Source organism: Callorhinus ursinus, unplaced genomic scaffold, assembly GCF_003265705.2.
Source record: "Callorhinus ursinus isolate GAN/ISIS: 27379988/994484 unplaced genomic scaffold, GSC_fseal_2.0 scaffold32, whole genome shotgun sequence".
NCBI classification, from domain to species: Eukaryota; Metazoa; Chordata; class Mammalia; order Carnivora; family Otariidae; genus Callorhinus; species Callorhinus ursinus.
In genome coordinates, this window is record NW_027397094.1 from 12,441,005 (window position 1) to 12,460,289 (window position 19,285).

General features: G+C 37.0%; 1 protein-coding gene across 1 annotated transcript in view; it reads left to right on the forward strand.

The window, feature by feature from the left end:
• The window catches only part of LYST (lysosomal trafficking regulator), a 163,660-nt gene that overhangs the window by 109,083 nt on the left and 35,292 nt on the right, over positions 1–19,285 (forward strand). The window contains exons 32-41 of the mRNA XM_025850667.2: positions 1,043–1,219; positions 1,764–1,840; positions 1,986–2,174; positions 4,270–4,415; positions 4,503–4,599; positions 5,530–5,591; positions 7,016–7,071; positions 10,533–10,685; positions 13,879–14,123; positions 17,800–17,866. Coding sequence (XP_025706452.1) covers positions 1,043–1,219; positions 1,764–1,840; positions 1,986–2,174; positions 4,270–4,415; positions 4,503–4,599; positions 5,530–5,591; positions 7,016–7,071; positions 10,533–10,685; positions 13,879–14,123; positions 17,800–17,866 — 1,269 coding nt within the window. The remainder of the gene's footprint in view (positions 1–1,042; positions 1,220–1,763; positions 1,841–1,985; positions 2,175–4,269; positions 4,416–4,502; positions 4,600–5,529; positions 5,592–7,015; positions 7,072–10,532; positions 10,686–13,878; positions 14,124–17,799; positions 17,867–19,285) is intronic.

A 19,285-nucleotide genomic window follows, 5' to 3' on the forward strand; every position in this document is an offset into this window, starting at 1 on the left:
AATGACTGCTTACAAGCTAATCCAAAGAAAGGGCTTTGTTCTGGAAGTTTCACCAGCGTCTCTTCTACCAAGCAGAAATCAAAGGAGAAAGAATAAAAAGCATAATTCTCTTACCTGGAAGGTTTAAAGGGAAGTTTCCCTTCCAGTTCATTTTTTCTATGAAAAGAGCTAAGAATTTTTTTCCTTTATCCCAAGCTTATTTCCTGTATTCCTTTAGCAAGTCTTCTCCAAAAATTTTTCCCCAAAAGCTTACTTGCTTGCTTTTATTTTCCTTCTCTTCTTACTTTCCTTCCTTTTTCTTTTTTATTTTACCTTTTACAATGAAAATTTTCAAATAAGAAAAATAGAGAATAGTATAATGAGTACCATATAGCCATCACCTAGAGTTAACAGTTGTTAATACTTTTATCATATTGACATCATTTCTTTTTTGAAGTATTTTAAAGTAAATTACAGAAATCTTTTTCAAAAAACATTGTCTTACGTATCCATAACATTATTTTACCTAACAAAATTAGCTTACACCCTAATATCACCATATTTCCAATGCAAAATTAAACTTTTTCAATTGTTCCCAAAATGTCTCTTTTAGCTGCTCTATTCAAACCAGATGCCACCAAATAAATCTAGCGATATAATTTAACTTAATTACTGTTACATAATATAAGTGTAAGAAATAAAAATTCTTTATGACTTAAAAAAATTTTATTATGTTAATCACCATACATTGCATCATTAGTTTTTGATGTAGTGTTCCATGATTCATTGTTTGCGTATAACGTGCTCCATGCAGAACGTGCCCTCTTTAATACCCATCACCAGGCTAACCCACCCCCCCAGAACCCTCAGTTTGTTTCTCAGAGTCTCTAGGCTCTCATGATTTGCCTCCCCCTTCGATTTCCCCCCCTTCATTTTTCCCTTCCTGCTATCTTCTTCTTCTTCTTTTTTTTTTTTTAACATAAAATGTATTATTTGTTTCAGAAGTACATACAGGTCTATGATTCAACAGTCTTACACAAAAAATTGTTTCTTTTTCTTAAAGCATGGAGCCAAATTAGTTTTGTACTTGTCAGAGTTGATACATAATCACCAAGACGAATTGACTGAGGAAGAACTAGACACAGCGGAACTGCTCATGAGTGCTTTAAAGCTATGTGGGCAGAAGTGCGTCCCTCCCAGTGCAGCAACAAAAGCAGACCTTATTAAAATGATCAAAGAGGTGAGTCAGTGAAATCATAAGACACAGTTTTCTTAGGAGATCCCACTGAATGTAATTAAAGAATGATTGAAAGAATTCTTTTTATTATAAAATATCATCGATGATAAATTTGAAATGATTTTTTTTTTACTTTATATTGCTTTTTTACTATGAGAGAACAAATAGGCTTATTGTAAGGGGCATTTTATTCATTATTGTCATCCTTATCCTTTATCAGTAGCTTTCAGTGAAGGACAGACTTTTATAGTGACAAGCAAGTTGAAGCATCAGCCTTGAAGCAAAATAAGGAAGCAAGCAACTATGCAAACCCCTTAAGTTTGCCACCCCAGTTAACTGTTCTACACTCACTTCTGTGCCCCAAACTGTGTACAAAGGGGAATTATAACATTATTGAAGTGGTTATTGTATTTTAACTTTCTGGTGTCTTGGGGACAGTATCTTTTTCCTTTGTTAACTTGGTTTTAAAGTTAGTTTGTTGGCCTCGGTGCCAGTGTTAAATGATAAATAATGTTTTATACTACATATTATTATCCAAATCTCTTAGGAACAAAAGAAATATGAAACTGAAGAAGGTACGAATAAAGCCACCTGGCGGAAAACGGTTAATAATAATCAACAAAGGTAGGCTTTCATATGTTCTAAAAGTCATGCCTTTTTTAATTCATTCGACTTCACACATGCTTTTAGTTTTACAGTATCATGCTTTTGTATCTGTTTAACAGCCCACTTAGGCTTAACTTACGGGCTGTCTTGTTTGTTTACTTAGTCTCTTTCAGCGTCTGGACTCAAAATCAAAGGATATATCTAAAATCGCTGCAGACATCACCCAGGCAGTGTCTCTCTCCCAAGGAATTGAGAGAAAAAAGGTGATCCAACATATCAGAGGAATGTATAAAGTAGATCTGAGTGCCAGTAGACACTGGCAGGAACTTATTCAACAGTTGACGCATGATAGGTAAGCAAAGTGGAAGGACATTTCGGGTTGTCCAGCATTACTGTTTAATATTTTAATGTGAAACACTATTTACATTTCATAATAAAGATTCATAACATTATTTCGTTAGTTTAAATATTTTTTGTTTAATCACTTGGGATTTATTTCATCTTCAATAATCCTATAAGAATCTTTTTTTAAATTCTTGGGGGTAAGTGAGGGAATAATGAGAAAGAGAGGCATTAGCTCTTCCAAATAATAATATCTATATATTGGCTTTAATTTAGAATATAATCTTTGCAGAAGAATAGAGAAATCACTGAAACAGGATAGTTGGGAAATAGATCTTTTTCAAGATAAGACTTTAATAATAAAATTTAAAGGATGTGTCACAGATAATGAAAAGAGGAAAATTAAGGTATTATTCTCTAAATTGGTTAAGATAAGTGATTAGTATGACTTGGGGGTGATAAAATGCACTAAACATTAGACACTAAAGGAAATTCCAGGTGAACAAAAGAATTAAACTCAAAGTTTATAAAGTAGAAGAAAACAGGGTATTTATCAACTCTGTGATAGATGGTTAACTTTCTAAGCTCAAACACCATAGAAGAAACTACCAAGAAGAAATAAATGGATTTGAGCTTTAATTTTTTCCAGTGTATTTAACAACTATAACAACAGCAAAACATGAAAATTTATTTTCGGCAAATATATCAAAAAGTCATGCCAACTTAAAAGTAAAATGTAAGATCCCAAAAGTTTGAGCAAAAGATGTGAATACACTCTTCCACATAAGACAGATAAATTAATAAACGGGAAAATATTCAATATGGCCTAGAGTCTAATTTGATTTTTTAAAACCTTTAAATACCATATTTTGCCTTTTATATTATACATACCCACAGCAGGAAGAAATGTAACCTAGTCCACGGTCAGAGGTTCGATGGCATTGTATGCTCTGACAGCATATGTCAGGAATCCTATAAACGTTTTATTTCTAGCTCCAGTTATCCTATTTTAGTGATTTTCTCCTAAGGAAAATGTTCCAAATATAGAAAGGCAGTAGACATAAAGGTTTTCATCTCTGCATTATTTATACTAGTGAATGAACTGAAAACAACTTAAATATATAATAATGGTAATAGGGTTAAATACATTATAATGTACCCACACAGTGCATTAGTCAGCCATTTTCAGTGATGATAATAAAGATTAAAATATGTCCAGTGAAAGAAGAAAGGCTATAGAAATGTATATATATAATAATTATAACTAGAGTTTTAAAAAATGAAAGAAAATAATCTCTACCAGTAATTGGTATGTTTAGAGTAGTAGGATTCAGGGTGTTTTTTTTTTCTCTTACCTATTTCTAAAAATATATTCAATGTAGTTCTACTATTTTCTTTCATTTAAAATATGAACTTATATTTGGGGCGCCTGGGTGGCTCAGTCGTTTGAGCATCTGTCTTCGGCTCAGTTCATGATCTCAGGGTCCTGGGATCAAGCCCCACGTTGGGCTCCCTGCTCAGTGGGGAGTCTGCTTCTCCCTCTCCCTTCCCTTGTTTGTTCTCTCTCTCTCACTCAAATAAATAAATAAAATCTTAAAAAAAAAATAAAATATGAACTTAATTTAAAACATTTTAAGAAACATGGCTGGTACTACAAAAATGAACTAATTTTATTTATTACATTAAATAGTAGACAAGATGAGAAATATAGAAACTTAACTTGGAAAATGGATTTTTTTTCTTTATCGGGCCATATTAAGTCCAATCAATGTATTGCTAAAGCATACATGTTGCTAAAGCATTCAGATATAGTAGTCATGATATGTCTTTTAAAAAAATTTAGTAGGTACGAGAAACTGGTGGCAGAGCACGCCTCCAGGCAGGGAACCAGAAGACTGGGGTTCAGGAGCAGACGGACACTTATTTTTTATCTTATTTTATTGTACTATGTGTATGCATTCCCTAGTCCAATTACATAAGCCGTTGGGGTTTTTTAATTGAATAGATCGATTTTGATTTCCTTATTCAAGTTCTGTAATGATTTTATTTAAAGTTATAAGTACTACAGATTGCCCCTTAAAACATTCTTTTATTTTCGCTTGCAGAGCAGCCTGGTATGACCCCCTCTACTATCCGACTTCATGGCAGTTGGATCCAACAGAAGGGCCAAATCGAGAGAGGAGACGTTTACAGAGATGTTACTTAACTATTCCAAATAAGTATCTGCTTCGGGATAGACAGAAATCAGAAGGTAATAATGACTTCTTGATGCAACATACAAATGTAGCACATAACTGTGATCATTACATAAAGACAATATGTATTTTTTCCTCAACAGATGTGGTCAAACCACCACTCTCTTTCCTATTTGAAGATAAAACGCATTCTTCTTTCTCTTCGACTGTAAAAGACAAAGCTGCAAGTGAGTCTATAAGGTAAGTGTGAATCCATAGGATGTTCTCACTTTCGTTGAAGGAGTTAGAGTTTAATAGTTTATTGTGGTGTTTATGTAATATTTATTTCAGATAATGCTGTGGTTTTAGGAAAGGTCCTACACATGGCTCAAGAGAGGACAAGGTTGAATGACCAAAATCCAAAAGGAAAAGACATTTTTGATAGCGAGGATCCCCTGGGCTTCAGGCGTCGTGCTCTGGCCCTTATCTGCATGCATCTGTCTTTGTAGTTGTCTGTGAAACAGATAGTACTGCTGGTCGTGTCCGCAAGAAGCAATCCAGTGCAGTGATTAAAGGTTCAAATTTTAGTTCCTTGTCTTACTAGCTCTCTGATGGTGGGCAGGTTACTTAGCCTGTCTGTGTCAGTGCCCATACCTGTGACACGAGGAAGATAATAACACCCAAAGTTCAGCATATGGTTGAGTATCAAATAGCTATTGATAGTATTATTATTGTTATGGTCGTGACAGTTATTTTCATGCCCATTTAATAGGTGAAAAACTGAGACTTAAAGAAGGTGAGTGACTTGATGAGAGACCAGATCTTTTCTGAGTCTAAATCCCCTGTTTCTCCTGGAATACAAGGATTCTTTCAGGTCTTTGAAAATACCAGAGGCATGATCCAATGTTTGCTTAATTACTAGAAAATATAAAATACTGAAGTTTCTTTTAAAAAATTGAATCTCTATATTCTATATATAGGAGGTATGAGCCTTCTCTAAAAATTTTATTTTCTCCTCTACTAGAGCATTAAAATTTGAGATAATATTTTCATGGGGTTTAGACAAGACATGTCATACTTTTGAAACTCTAGTCTGCTGTGCTAAAATCTTTTACTAGATAAAGCTTATACTACACTCTCTAAAATTGGTCAAAACATTTAATCGTCGTGATTTTAAATATGTTTTGACAGAGTGAATCGAAGATGTATCAGCGTTGCACCATCTAGAGAGACAGCTGGTGAGTTGTTATTAGGTAAGTCACATTTTGAAGTTTTACACATACCCTGTCTTACTTTATTCTTAGATAATTTGAGGCATTGTTTGATGTAATACCATTAAATCAGACAAACTTTCTCTAATATCACATAGGTGATTTTGCCCTAACATTGTATATAGTGCTTATGACTGACAGATGTGAAGAAATGACAATCTTATTTTCTAAAAAGCACATGAAATAGCATTTTAATTTTTATAAAGTTGACTTTCCTCATAAGTATACATTTTTATATTTAATCATTCCCTTTACTTTATATCAATTTTGAATTTTAAAGTGAAGAATTATTAGAATACTAAGAAATATATCCACCTTGAGAAAGTTCATAATTTATATTCCCTGTTGTGCTTCTGAGAGGAAGGCCAAGGTGGTCCATCCCTGCATATCTATATAGTCACATTTAGTGAGAAATTTTTTCCTCAGGATATGAAGGAATAAGGTTGCACCACTTGGTCTCTGTTCCCTTAAAGAACCAATGTGTATGCTGTAGGCCAGTTCTTCTTGAAGCATGCTCCCCAAATCCAGAGCATCAGCATCACATGGGAACTACTTAGAAATGCACATTCTTGGGCTACCGCCCAGACCTATTGAGTCTGAAACTCTGTAGGATGGGACCCAGCAATCTGCATTTTGGTGAGCCCTCCAGCAATCCTGATGCACCCTCAAATTTGAGAGTCCCTGCTATAGGCTAAAGCTACAGCCTCCAAGGCCCAAGATGCAGAACTTCAAACTTGTCAGGACTGAGCCCCATGGTCATGAGGATGGAGAGAGTGCCTTTCTCTGAGCCAACAGTGCGCAGTGCTCAAGGCTGACCAGCATACAATGCAGAGGCCAGAGAAACTCCTACCATTTAGATACATGGCGTAGAGACATGTGTTAAAGCAACCAGCCTATAAAGTAGGAAAATTGAGGGCTATCTTTTAAGCTACTTTTAAGCTACTCTGCTCTATAGAGTGTTTAAATAAAAATAATTAAGGATTCCTCTTTTGCTAGAAAATTTGTTTACAAGTTGACTTCAGCTAATATGTGAAAAAATAAAGCAAATTAATATGCTAGTAATATAAGAAGAGTATAAGTAATAATAAATGGCCGACTTTATTTTTAGCACTGAGTGCCAGGTGCTAGTGTAAGCATTTTACATATCTTCTAATTTAATTCCCACAGTAACCCTGTGAAATAAGTCCTCCCTCCACCCCCTTTTTTAATAAGGAGATTAAGACACAAAGAAGCAACTTGCCCAAGATCTCATGGATACTATTAAAAAATATTTATTGAGTGACAGGAACTGTTTCTGAGTGCTGGGATTTAAATTCAGGCCAGTTGACTCCAGAGGTCATATTTGTAATCACATATGGTAATAGTGCACATATATTTTTAAACTCATATCCAGTTACTTTCTATAGGTAAATGTGGAATGTATTTTGTGGAAGATAATGCTTCTGATACAGTTGAAAGTTCGGTGAGTAGAGGCTTAAGTTTGCACTTGTATAAATCTAGACAAATTCCCAAAATGTATAACTTTAGTTAACCAGAGAGCAGGTAGAACTAGAAGAGTTCATGTATTGTCATTCTGTGTATAGATTGGTCTTAATTCCAACCTTTTTCTTTTAAAGATACTTTTAAAAAGAAGACCCTACCATCTCCTCCTCTGGCTTACAGTCTGATCTCATAACAGTTAGTATTATGAGTCAAATTCCAAAGTGCTCCTGTTAAAGCAAACAAGCAAAGGGAAAAAAAGTAAGAGAGAGAGACAAAGTAAGAAACATACTCTTAATTATAGAGAACAAACTGATGGTTGCCAGAGGGCAGGTGGGTTAAATAGGTGAAGGGGATTAAGGAGGGCACTTGTGATGAGCACCGGGTGATGTAGGGAACTGCTGAATCATTATATTGTACACCTAAAACTGTGTAACACCGTATGTTAACTAACTAGAATTAAAATTAAAACTTTAAAAAATATAAAAATAAAAATGAAAAAATGAAAGAAAAGTGCTCCTGTTATGTTAATTTATTTAATTTATTCTTTTTATCACTATCCTCAGTGGCAACAAATAACTACGTCTTAACCACTCCCAGTTCACTATCAAGTACAATTACCTTCACAAAGAAAGTAAAATGTTGTATAATAGAATAACTCAAGTAATCCTGATATTCACATACCTTAGTACCATAATTTTTATTCTACTCGAAGTACTGATATTAATCAGAAAATAACAAAAGTGACCCTTAATTCACATTTTTTGTATCGCAAGACTTTTTGTCCATCTGAATTAGCTTGTGTCATTAAAATATTGTTTTGAGATCTATAATAAGAGAAATAAGGCTTTTTGTTTCAGAAGAGTTCTAAAACCAGGAATTGCTAAGGATATACTAAATAAGATTACATGTGGTTTAATAGTGAATACATAGCTGATTTCAAAAAAAATGAGCTAAAACACAAAATTTTGTTGTGAAACAGATAATATGAAAAAGGTCATGAAAATATTTAATATAGCCCCCCATATTGGGTAGGTATTCTTTCATGTGATTTAGCTAGCAATTGCCACAGTACTTATCCTAGCTGAAGTGTGGTTACATTATTTTTCAAGATGTCTCGTTTTAGCAACCAAGGAATTTAATAGTTGATATATAGGCCAACGTTTTTCTGGATCCAAAAGATGCCATTTTCCCCCTTTAAAACTCTCCTTAAAATACTCCTGTTTTTTTAATAGAGTGAAAGATCCTTCTTTCCTCCGCTCTTTTTAGCCTTTGTTCCTACTTTGTATATGACATTTGCTGTCTTGCATTTGAAATGTGTATACACTTTCCATCTTGCACAGATGTATTTCATGCAGAGCACTTAGCAGAGCACCTTGCTCCTAGATGCTTAATTAACATCTGCTGAGTTGAATGAATGAATGAAAGTTGAAACTCAACAAGAAGGAATTCGGTTTTATGTATGAGAGTATTAGATTTTCATTAAAATGTTTAATTTTATTTGTAATACATTTCCTACCCCTACTTCTAAAAGTCGGTTGGAACCCAGTACAATACTATAACACACATAGAACAGGGCAAATCAAATTTAAAAATTTCAGATAAGATTTTAGAAGGATGAAGAGCCTGGGATAGGATGGTCATTACAACTGAGTTCTAAATTTTGCTCTGAGCTCCTGTTCCAACACAAAAGAGTAAGTAAATGCAGTTTTCCAAAAGGGAAAACTGATGAAAACAAACCAAAACAGAATGCAGGTTAATTTGATGAGATAAATTCTAACTAGTTTTAAACCTTGGTAGAAGCTTTTATCATGATTTTTCTATTAAAAGCATTGAGTAACATAATTCATGTATTCAATTGCAGTTTACAAAAGATTTAGACATGTTTTTAAAAGTTTTCTTGATTTTGTACTTTGGCAAGGGCCCAGTGATGGTAAGAAGTATAGGACCTATGGCCCCTAACCCTTCATTCTAGAATGTGGGGATTTGGGATGCCTGAGTGGCTCGGGTCATGATCCCAGGGTCCTGGAGTCGAGTCCCTCGTCAGCCTTCCTGATCAGCGGGCAGTCTGCTGCTCCCTCTGCCTGCGGCTCCCCCTGCTTGTGCTCTGTCTCTCTCTCTGACAAAAAAAAAAAAAAAAAGAATGTGGGTATTTGTTGAGGGAGGCTAGGATTAATGCTGTCAGGAAGATCCAGCCTTCCAGTGGTCACTTTGTCTCCTCCTTACTTCTGCTGACCACATAGGAGAGGAACATAGCCATCTGGTGCATGATGATCTGTGAACTTACAGTCAGTGCAACTGAATTGGCAGGAGGCTGCTTTGCCTTTCCTGGAAGATTCAGAGGCATGGGAACTATGCATCAAACCTGGGGAGCTCCCAGGCCATGCAGATAGGTCAATTTTAACCCAAATCTATGTGAGGGCAGGCCCACAGCTGTTGAGTTCTCAGGGAGAGGCTTGTTTTCCATTCTCCAGCCACACTCCAGGCCAAAGAGAGACAAGCTCCTGCTTCTTCCTCTATTGATGGGCACGTGTGTTTGTCTGTGATTGGGAAAATGTCCCTTAATGGGTTTTAGATTTCTGAAGTAATTTCATTTTCCATGCTCTGATCCAGAGAACCCAGTGCCTCATCTTCTTTCTTCAAGTGGACGTTAACCTAAGTCATCTAGTCTCTGAAACCTGTGAGCCTGCTGCCGAAGTGTTCCCTCCACCTCACTGCTGCTTTTCACATTTCTTGTTAGTTTTGGCTCCCGGGGCTTTCATTTCCCCTTAATTTCTTGCAAGCTCAGCTTTAAAATAAGTCAGTCTGGAAAAGCTACATATTGTATGATTCTAGCCATATGACATTCTGGGAAGGGAAAACTATGGAGCTAGTAAAAGGATCAGGGGTCCGCGGGGCAGGAGGGGATGAGGAGGTGGGGCACAAGGGAATCTGTACGGTACTGCAGTGGTGGGCCCATTTCACAGGAAACACTAGTCAAAACCCACAGAACTGCATGAGACCGAGAGTGAACCCTAACGTAAACTGTGGCCTTTGGTTAAGAATAATGTGTTCAATATTGGCTGAACAATTATCACAAAGGTACCCCACTGCTCACACTAATGGGAGATGATAATCACAGGGAAGTTGTGAGTGCAGGCAGGGAATACATGGGAACTTTCTACACTATCTGTTCAGTTTCCTGCAAACCTAAAACTGCTCTAAAAAGTAAAGTCTATTTAAAAATACAAAAACAGTCTGTATACTTCCTTACATTTCATCCAGCATTTTGAAGTGTTTTGTAGTGAGGGGGTGGGGTGGGGCCGGTCAGGGAATCTTGTCTGCCATATTTGCCACAAAGGGAAGACATTTTATTTCATTTTCATAGTTTTAAAAATCTAAGATTAAAATGATTATTTATATTTCCTATAAAGCAAACACTTTCATTTATTTCTTTTGTCTTAGAGCCTTCAGGGAGAATTGGAACCAGCATCCTTCTCCTGGACATATGAAGAAATTAAAGAAGTCCACAAGCGTTGGTGGCAGTTGAGAGACAATGCTGTAGAAATCTTTTTAACAAATGGTAGAACACTCCTGTTAGCATTTGATAACACCAAGGTAAATTCGGCTTTATTAACAGATACATATTTTTGAAATTATCATGGGACCGGTGTAACTATATGCATACTGATTTTATCAAGGTTTAACTTATTTAAACTTTGATTCACTGCTTCTGACATCAAATAAAAACTGCCTTATTTCTTAGTCCTAATTAAAGTGAACCCTTGGCTATATTAGAATGATTTTTGTCCTTCGAAACAGTGTTAAATTCAGATCTTCCAAAGTGACTGTATCTGTAAAAAGTAAGTGAATGCATAACCAACCTGAAGAGAGTAATTTAAACTTGAGAGTAGATTCTATATTTTATAAACCCTTTCTTAACCCCACATCCCTTCCGCTACAGTTTGTCTGCTGTCCTTTATAGAAAACCTTTTGGAAAAGTTATGTGTGCTCGCTGCCTCCAGTCTTTTGAAATGCTCCTGACTGGTTTTCTTCTCACTACTTCACCTAGAATTCTGGTCGGGGTTCTTAGTGACCCCCATGTCTAAACCCAATGGTCAGATTTCTCGGTCCTTATTTTACTTGACCTATCAGCAGCATTTGACACCAGTGATTGTTTTCTCTTTCTTAATAAGAATAATAATAATAACCTTCCCAGGGCACCTGGGTTCTGCAGTTGATTGAGCAGTTGAGCTTTCAACTCTTGGTTTTGACTAGGGCATGATCAGGGTCATGAGATCAAGCCCTGCATTGGGCTCTGTGCTCAGTGGGGTGTCTGCTTGTGCCTCTCCCTCCCCCCCCTCCCCGCCACGCTCTCTCAAATAAAGAAATAGATAAAATCTTGAAGAAAAAAATAATCTTCCCCGCTAGGTTTCTGGGTCATCACTTTTCATTAGCTCTCCTCCTGCCTTGAGGACATTCATTCCTTCTCAGTCTTCCTCCAAGATGCTTCTTGGAGTACCTCCAGGCTCATTCCACGGACCTGTTCTCTTCTCATCCACTCTTGTGACTTTAAATACTACCTGTATTGAAACAACTTTCAAATTTATATCCCTACCCAAACCTCTCCCTGGAATGCCACACTCAAATACTTAACTCCCTACTTGGCATCTCCACTTGGAAGTCAAATCAGCATCTCGTATTAAGCATGCACAAAACCAAGCTTCTAATCTTCCCCCTCAGAATCTTTGCTGTTTTCCCCATTTCAAAAATTGGCAACTCTGATCTCTCTGATGACCCAGGCTAAACATTTTGGGATTATCCTCGACCCCTCATATTCTTTCACGCCCCACACCTACTCTATCCGTCCTGCTGACTCTCCCCTCAAAACAGGTCCACAATCCGACTACTTACACTACTGCCCTCCTGGTCTAAGCCAGCATCATCTCTTGCCTAAATCACTACAATAGCCTCCTAACTGTCCTCCCTGCTTCCATACTCCCCCTTCTTTCAGACTGTTGTCAACACGATAGCTAAGGTATATTGGATCATGCCATCCCTCTGCTCAAAACCCTCCAATCCCTTCCTGTCTCACTTGGTTAATGCCACAGTCCTTACAATAGCTGAATGGAACACTGAGTTATCTGGCATCTTGTTATCTCACTGACTTTCTTTTCTATCATTCTAGCCCCCGCTCGCTCCACTCCATCCGTGGCTACTTTGTTTTCCTTGACCAGGCGCACTAATGCTTCAGGGCCTTTGCACTTACTGCTCCTGCTCCCTGGAACACAGCCTGGAATGTTTTTCCTTTTTGAAATTCACATGACTCACCTGCTCACTTTTTCAGGTTCCTTGATCAAATGTCTCCTTATCAGACCCTCCGGACGCCTCTTAATAAAAGAGCAACCCTTCTCTCACTCCTACCCCCAAGCCTCCTTTCCTTTGCTCTGTTTTTCTCTATAGCACTTAATAACATCCAACAGTGTCTCTCCAATAAAATGTAAACACTTTGTTTTGTTAAGTGCTATAGCTTCAACAGCTTGAATGTAGGTGCCTGATCAATACTTGTAGAATGAATGCTTCCTTTTTCTTGCGGAGTTTGGTATGCAGTCTGTCATAAACTCCCTTCCATCAACCTTAGCTTTCGAAGGTGGCAGTCTTCAGATTTAAACTACAGGTTTAGGTTTTCTGTTTGTTTTTCCTTGAAACTATTCCTTTTTTTTTTTTAATTGTGGTAAGAAAATACATAAAATAAGATGGCCATTTTTTTTTAAGATTTTATTTATTTATTTGAGAGAGTGAGTGAGTGAGCACAAGTGGAGGGGGTGGAGGGAGGCAGAGGGAGAAGCAGACTCCTCGCTAAGCAGGGAGCCCGATGCGGGACTCAATCCCAGGACCCTGGGATCACAACCTGAGCCGAAGGCAGACGCTTAACCGACTGAGCCACCCAGGCGCCCTCATTTTAGCCATTTGTGTGTGTTAAGTATATTCACTTTGTTGTAGAACAGGTTCCAGATGTAGGTTTTTAAACCTTCTGTGACCTTGCCTGTTCCATAGCCATAGCTCCATTTCCTCACTTACTTTTAGTCCTGTCTGGTTATCCACATCTGCGGCTCTCATTCGATGCCTGAAGTACATACACATTTAAGATAGATATTTCAAGTTTGTTTTTTAGTAAAGGCCTGGCTTATCTATTTTTTCCCATTTATTACCAATCTTCATTTAATGACTTTAGAAAAAATCATATTACCTTTTCCTGTGACAAGTTTTGTGAATCTCTAAAAAAAAAAAAAGAAAACCAAAGTTTATTGGTTTTCAATCAGTAGTGAAAATCAAATATCATATTTTACATAGGGTATTTTATTTCATATTCATGAAATAAATATTATTATTCCCATATTACAGATGTGGTAGCTGTAACACAAAGGTTTTAAGCTGGAAATCAGGCCACGTCTGTCTAATTAAGAAGACCATGCTCTTTCTATAATAACATGTTGCATTTATTTAGATGAAGATTTTTATTTATCCTTTATTGATTTTTTTCAGGATCTATATATAAGTGACTTTTCTATACAAACTTTTTCTTATCTTCTTATTGACTGATTTCTCCAGCAAAACATAATGGTTAAGAGTCCAGCCTTTGGAGGAAGACCCAGAGTTTAATCTCAGTTCGCCACCAGTTGATGTTAGTTGGGCAACAAGTATTTTCTTGGTGGCCTTGATATTAGTAACATGCCTAAAATATGGAGACTTTGGAGAAAAGTATCAGTAGCCTAAAAGAAAATGTTGTTTTTTTCTCCTTCCCTTGCAGGTTCGTGATGATGTGTACCACAGTATACTAACAAATAACCTCCCTAATCTCCTGGAATATGGCAACATCAATGCTCTGACAAATTTATGGTATACTGGACAAATTACTAACTTTGAATATTTGACTCACCTAAACAAACATGCCGGCCGATCCTTCAATGATCTCATGCAGTATCCAGTGTTCCCGTTCATACTTGCTGACTATGTTAGTGAGACCCTTGACCTCAGTGATCCATCAGTCTACAGGTAACTAAAAACATTATTACCTGTTAGCTTTGTCCATATGCTGTCTTTATTTCATTAAAGACCTATCATGAGACTTCAACCATGCACCAATATAGAAGGAATATACAATGAACCCCATCTGTCCATAACCTCAACTCAACAATTATGAAGATTTTTGCCAAACTTGTATCATCTCTTTTTTCTTTTTAAGACAAATCCTGGACAATCTTGTTATGTTATTCCTGTGTTCTTCAGCACACATCTCTTAAGAAAGTACAGAACATTTTCTTACTTGTTATGTTACAGTGCCATTATCATATCTAAGAAAATTTAACAATGATTTCATGGTGTCATCTAATACCCAGTCAATTTTCCAATGTCCCCCCAATTATATGAAAGATGTCTTTTTATACTTGATTGGCTTATATCAGGCCCAATATCACCTTTGGTTGCTATGTCTCCAAAGACATAAATCTAGAATAAGCCTTTGTTTTTTGGTATGCATTTTCCTCTTTCTTTTTTCCTAACATTGACTTGTTGAAGAAAAACAGGTCATTTTGTAAGATATCTCCCATTCCCATGTTAGTATTTACCTTCTTCCTTTAGCCTCTGTATTTCCTAGAGACTGGAAATTAGTTCTAAAGGCTTGCTTAGATTGAAGTTCAATTTTTTTTGGCGAGAATACTTTATAGGTGGTGGTGTGAACTTCATATTGCCCATCTCAGGAAACATATGATATCCCACTCTAATGATGCTCAGATTGATCCGTGGTATCAGGCTTCCATTGAACTTGTTTCTGTCATTGATGGTTATCCCTTAAGTCAGTTATTTATTTCACTAGGGGTCACAAAATGGTGACTTCCTATTCTCTCATTTCTTCTAAAATTTTTTAGAAGAAAACATATAAGATGAGCCTGGGATATTTACTGTATCAGAAAGCAAGGAAACTGATAATCTTGTCAGAAGGATTTGGGGGCCATATTTGCCTTCCTGTGTTCATTGCCACATTACTCACAACAGCCACGTCGGGGAGGCAGCCCGTGTCTGTCTGTGGATGGATGGATGGAGAATTTGTGGTACATACATACAATGAATATCATTCAGCCTTAAAAAGGAGGGAAGTCCTGTCATATGCTGTAACCCGGATGAACCTTGGGGACATTGTGCAAAGTGAAATAAGCCAGCCACAGAAAAGACAAATATTGCGACATTCCACTTATGAGAGTTATCTAGGGTCATTAGACTCAGAGGCAGAGAGGGGAATGGTGGTTGCTCGGGGACAGGGATGAACAGGGGAGGGGGAGATGGGGAGTTGTTCTGTGGGGGTAGAGTTTTACAAGATGAAAAAGTTCTAGACGTCTGTTATACAACAGTGTAAATATGGTCAACACTATTGAACTGTGAACTTGAGGATTGTTACGATTATAAATTTTGTACTGTGTGGTTTTTACACAATCAGAAAAAAAAAATTAAGGACTCAGGAGCCAACTTGAAGTGGCTCTCACTGCCAAAGATAGGACAATCTGAGCATCGGGAAGAATAATGACTACAATTGATTAAAACACATTTCAACTTAAAAAACACTTAAGTTAATAATGATACTTTTTTAAGGCCCCCAAAACAAACTTACTGGTCGCCACTGGATAAAACTAGGGCCCCAATTCCTTATTTTGAAATTTGGCAATTAAAGCAAAAGAATTAAACATTTATCCTACCTTTCTTGAATGAATTGCATTTTAAAATAACCACATAGCCTTAGTTGATAAGGAAATATTCTGGTTATTTATTTAAAAAAAAAGTTCTCATGTAATTTAAAGAAAACTTGACTCCAAATATTCTACTTGGTATATTAGAATATATATATTTTTAGAATATTTTAATTATAACTACTGAAAAGTAGGCCTAGCTTAAGACAATTTTCAAGAAATCAGATACAGTTTAATATGTTTGTCAGTTTAAAAAACAGCAAGTGGCATGTTATTTATCTTCCAGACATTTTTATACACTGGTGATGGACGTTTAGACATTTTTACTCTACTGGTATAAATAGATCCAATCTTTCTGGAAGGTAGTTTGACAATATATAGCCAAAGAACTCTTCAAATGTGCATACTCTGTTTTAGCAACTTAACTTCTGGGACTTTTTTTTTTTTTAGGAATACTTAAGAATATGTACTTTACCAGAAAGGTTCCCACTGGAAGTAAGTTTCACGAGGGCAAGAACTCTGTCTGGTTCATTGCCAATAATGGTGCCTGGCACTGCATGCAAAGATTTGGCCATATGGATGGATAGTCCGTACATCATTTTTTTTAAGTAGCTAAAATTTGGAAACAACCCCAATGCCCAACACTAGGTTTGAGTAAACTGTTTTACATTACAGCCGTTAAAAATGGTATTTTAGAAATATATAGTATAGGTGGGAAAAGCTGTTATTTTTATTCTAAACATGAATATACATACACAGATAACCAGAAAAACATCTGGAAAGGTATATACCGAAATGTTTTACCCGTGAATAATAGTATTATAGCCGATTTGAGGGTTATTCTGTCTGCTCATCAGTAATTTCTGATTTTTCAACCACAACAGTAAGTAGTACTTACGTTCAAAAACACTGTTTAGAAAAAACTCCATGCCCAGATCTTACACACGATTTCTCCTACTTTGAGATGGGAATTTGTATCTATTCTATAAAACTGTTTTTACTTTTTAACAAATTTTTTAGGATTAGAAAGGTCTCAAAAGCAAAATTAGTGTTTACTGTCACTAATGTCAATATCCCTAGGAAATAGGTATATTAACATCTGGCTCAGCAGACCTGGTTTGAGCCACTGAACTTTGGGCAAATCTTGATGTTGACCTAGTTACAGAGCCAGATGTTGAGACTCCAGATGGCCACACCCCATGCCAGCCTAGGTGGCCCCGCAGCCAGGGAGGCTGCTCCCTCGGTGGATCTTTTTTTCCTCTTGTTCTTTCAAGAGGAAAAACTAGCACAGACACATCTCTACTCTGCGAACAAGGATGTCACTCCCCATCTATGAATCAGACAACAAAACATTTATTTCAGTACTCACACTCCAAGTCTCCACTTGGTCATTTTAAAGGTGTGTCATTTGGGGCGCCTGGCTGGCTCAGTCAGTAGAGCATGTGACTCTTACTATCAGGGTCATGAGTTCAAGCCCCACATGGGGCGTGGGGCCTACTTAAAATTTAAAAAAAAATTTGTAAGTGTCTTTTCTTTAATTTTCAGTAACTAGTCTAATAATTACATAACATCTCCTCATGACCATATTTCCCATCCAAACCACCCTTCAGTCTTCACTGCCTGAACAGGCATAGGTCTGGAAAATGGGGACAGGAACGTCAGGGCTCAGTAGGAATCAGCTGCCCTGGGCAGCATCAGTTATGATTCTGGAGGAAGCAGAGGAAGCAGCAGCTCTTCTTGTCTAGGCTACTCGTAAGTCAGGAATTCCTGAGATTGGTATGGATCTGTTTAGGAGGATTCTACCTGGGACCAGTTGATTCAATCATCATCTTGAATGATGGCTGTTAGTTGCAAAGCAACATATGTAAGCACTAAACTAAGGCCAAGTGTTTGCTGATCACAGATTTACTTACAGGATGCAGGTGTGTAGGCAGCTTAATCTTGACAGTATCAAAATACTTCATCTTTTTCCATCCTCTCTTCATTTGTAGGAATCTCTCCAAGCCTATTGCTGTGCAGTATAAAGAAAAAGAAGATCGTTATGTGGACACCTACAAGGTAGGTTTCGTTTTTCCTCATATTTTGATAAATGAAAATTCAAGTTTTATTCTATAGACTTGTGTTTTACCTAATTTTAAATTTATAATATTGATTTTTCTGTGTTTTTCTTTCTTGTGCTTTGGGTAACAGACAATTGGAAATCATTATATGATTTTAGATATTATTATCTGTCTCAGTTCTATGAAAACACTTTGCCCAGAAAAAGAAATACACTTATTGTGGCATAAATTGGAAGCTAATAATCCATTGTTGTATCCATATATAAATAACTATATTCCTTTAAAAAAATCACCAATTTTCAGGGACCCACTATTTGTATCCCCTTGTGTTATTTATATAACAATATCAATCTATTTATAATGTACCATAATTCCTTACTATTCATATTTAGCAAATTATGCAATTGTTTATTAGCAGAAATTTACCAGATTTTGAAGTTTAAAAGTATAAATTATTTCTGAGAAATTAACAGTAATGGAATTATTTTGGAAATTTTTTTAAAAACTCATTAGCCACATGCTGCATTCTTCACAGCAGTATCGAGGTAAGAGCAGCTGAAGCAGTTTTCCCGCATTCACATTGTTCTGTGTCACAGTTCCAGAAAGATCTCGCCAAGTGTCTTATAACTCTCACTCCTTGATGGTTCTGCAGTTGAAAATGGGGCTTGATTCCATAGCACTATGGAATCAAGGAGAAGTGATTCCAGAAATTCACTATCACCTGACAGCAGCTATGGGAGATGAGTGACAGATATTAAATATTTCGTTGAGCTTCCTACTTCATGATGGGAAGATAGGAGTCGTGAAAAATCACTGTATTCATTTTTATCTCAGTGTAACTACATTGAAAAACAGCCATAAAATGTTACCTTAATACCTGAGAACTTCAATAACGTGGTACAGTTTTTACATTGCTATTGCTTTTCCACCGCTAGAGAGTTTCTCTAAAGAACATAGCATTGTATCTTGAGACTCACTTTTAAAATGCAGACGTCTTTAGTGACAGTAGCAGCTCTCATTTATTGAGCGCTTGATCAGCTTAAACATTCTAGGCCACGTTGGGAGCCAGAGAACTGGGAGGCAGGGTGCAGAACAGGTGAGTTTGCTGTGACAGAATGAGAGAATAAAGGTGCACACTGCCATGCTTCTCGAGTGGCCGGGCCTCAGCGTCGCACCAAGGAGGAGATGCTCCAGGTGGCTGAGGTCCAAACACAGGTGGGAAGGCAAGCCATGGAAAGTGGCATCAAAGGGCTGGTAGAGGAGCCCCCGAGTGGTTCCGCTGGTGGAGCGTCCAACTCCTGATTTCGGCTCGGGTCATGAGATAGAGCCCTGTGTCGGGCTGTATGCTGCGTGTGGAGCCTGCTTGGGATTCTCTCTTTCTCTCTGCCCCCCTCCCCACCACCGCTTATGTGCACTC